Source organism: Argiope bruennichi, chromosome 6 (genome assembly GCF_947563725.1).
Source record: "Argiope bruennichi chromosome 6, qqArgBrue1.1, whole genome shotgun sequence".
NCBI classification, from domain to species: Eukaryota; Metazoa; Arthropoda; class Arachnida; order Araneae; family Araneidae; genus Argiope; species Argiope bruennichi.
This window is the reverse complement of record NC_079156.1, coordinates 31,645,875-31,648,056: the sequence shown is the minus strand read 5'-3', so window position 1 is coordinate 31,648,056 and position 2,182 is coordinate 31,645,875. Positions and strand designations below refer to the sequence as shown.

The 2,182-nt window shown below is 42.6% G+C and overlaps 1 protein-coding gene across 1 annotated transcript; it reads left to right on the top strand.

The window, feature by feature from the left end:
- The first annotated feature begins 350 nt into the window (after positions 1–350).
- On the top strand, positions 351–1,439 carry LOC129971702 (uncharacterized). The gene is made up of 2 exons (XM_056085679.1): positions 351–657; positions 784–1,439. Exons 1-2 carry the CDS (start codon positions 351–353, stop codon positions 1,437–1,439), a joined length of 963 nt encoding a protein of 320 aa, XP_055941654.1.
- Positions 1,440–2,182: the final 743 nt, after the last annotated feature.

The window sequence follows — 2,182 nt, the reverse complement described above, 5'->3', positions numbered from 1 at the left end:
GGGTGGTCACTGTCCCCGGGGGTAACTCCGAGCGTATAGGTACCGATTAGCACTAGGGTGGATGCCGAGGCTGGGCATGACCAGAGCCGGTAATTGCCTTCCCTTGTTGGGCTCCGTGGTGGGCGGTGCCGTCGGACCCGAATCTTTTCTAATATCGTATGGGCTCCTCCAAACGTGGTCCCTTCAGTGGGCGTAAAGTACATAAAACTTTTACTAATGTTGATAATTTTGATAAATTTTTTGTAATTAAACGAAAATCAGAAAAACAAGATACTTTTAACTCCGTTTCACCTTTTTTAGTTCAGAAAGCCGTCTCTGCTACCGTCGGTGAGGTGCAGTCTATTAAAAAAATGCGTTCTGGTGACTTATTAATTGAAGTTGATTCTAAAAAACAATCACAGCAAATCATGAAACTGAAAGCTCTAGCTTCTATACCCATTTCTGTTAGTCCACACACATCCTTAAACTTCTCCAAAGGTGTAATAACTTGCGGAGAATTATTTAATGTTTCTCTGGAAGAAATAACTTCAGAATTGAAACCTCAAGGAGTGACTCATGTTCGCCAGATTGCCATTCGGCGGGATGGTCAACTCCTTCCAACAAAACATTATGTGCTCACCTTCCATAGCCCCAAGCTACCTGAATTTATATATGCCGGTTATATTAAGTTACCTGTGCGGCATTATATACCAAATCCATTGAGATGTTTCCAATGCCAGCGCTTTGGCCACTCGAAGATTAATTGCCGCGGGACACTTACTTGTGCCCGCTGTGCTGATAAAGGGCATGATAGCCAGCAGTGCTCCGCAACAGAAAAGTGCGTAAACTGTGGTGGCGATCATCCCTCTTATTCTCGAAATTGCTCCCGCTGGAAACTGGAAAAAGAAGTCACTATTATCAAAATAAAAGAAAACATAACATACCCAGAAGCTAGACGTAGAGTTCAAATTCAGACACCTACGCCAGGCATTAGCTATGCCTCCGTTGTCCAAAAACCATTTTGTACAAATTGTTCCTGTGAAAACTGCATAAAGCAAACTCCAAAACCAAAACTACCTGTAAAAACATTAGAATCTGATTCTGATAATTCAGTTCAAAGTATTTCAGAATCTCCTAAACCGGATCTATCAGCATCTAAAAAAACTCGTAAGAAAAAACCTCAGTCCTCACTGACATTGAAACTTGCTAAACGTGGCATATCACATAAAGATCTTTCTGTTAGATTACAAAAATCTACTTCTCGGAATTCCGTCGCTTTGGGATTAGCAAGAGATGGTGTAGCCCATAAGGATTTAACATCTATCTTTGGAGGCACACCAAATATCCCTGATTTTAAGCTCCATCCGTCTGAGGATGAAGATGCACTATTTATGAGTTGCGAAGATCAGGCAACTCCTACAGCTGCTCACTCACACTCCCCATCTAAATCTCTCTCTTAATGGGTACCTTCGTTTCTTGGAATTGTCGCGGCATTCGTTCCAAACTTCATGACATGAAATCAATTATTAACAAATTTCATCCTATCTGTTTCGGTGTTCAAGAAACCTTCTTGACACCCAATATTCCCATCAAGTTACGCGGATATAGCTGTGTTCGGAAAGATACAGACACTGGATCTCATGGTTCTGGAGGTGTCTGTATTTTCACCTCAAATTTTTATCCGAGCACTCCTCTTATTTTACACACATCTCTTCAGGCTGTGGCTGTGCAGGTCCATATACGATCTTTGGTCACAGTCTGTTGTATTTATCTTCCGCCACACGGTGTCATCCGTCAGCAAGACCTGGACAATCTAGTAGACCAACTTCCCTCACCCTTCATTTTATTTGGCGACTTCAATGGACATAGTATTCTATGGGGCTCGGATAGTACAAACTCTCGAGGGCAGCAGATTGAACAGTTTATTGCTAATAACTGTCTCTGTCTGCTCAATAATGACGAGAAAACGTACTTCCATACGCCCACACGTAGCTTCCACTGTCTTGACCTAGCCATATGCACTCCTGAACTGCTACCGTTGATGAATTTGAGAATTGAAGATGATCTGCACAATAGCGATCACTTTCCCCTAATAATCTCCCAAGCTGATGGTCGGGGTGCGACTATTTGTCCTCCGCGTTTTCTGTTTCAGCGGGCAGACTGGACTACATTCTCCCAACTAGCAGTTATCAATGAGGCTATG

What these genes read in the sequence shown, in the direction of transcription:
- LOC129971702 (XM_056085679.1), top strand. Translation starts at nt 351, where the DNA reads ATGCGTTCTGGTGACTTATTAATTGAAGTTGATTCTAAAAAACAATCA. An exon ending in ACCTGAATTTATATATGCCG is followed by an intron (nt 658 to 783) that starts GTTATATTAAGT and finishes GTGCTGATAAAG; the next exon opens with GGCATGATAGCCAGCAGTGC.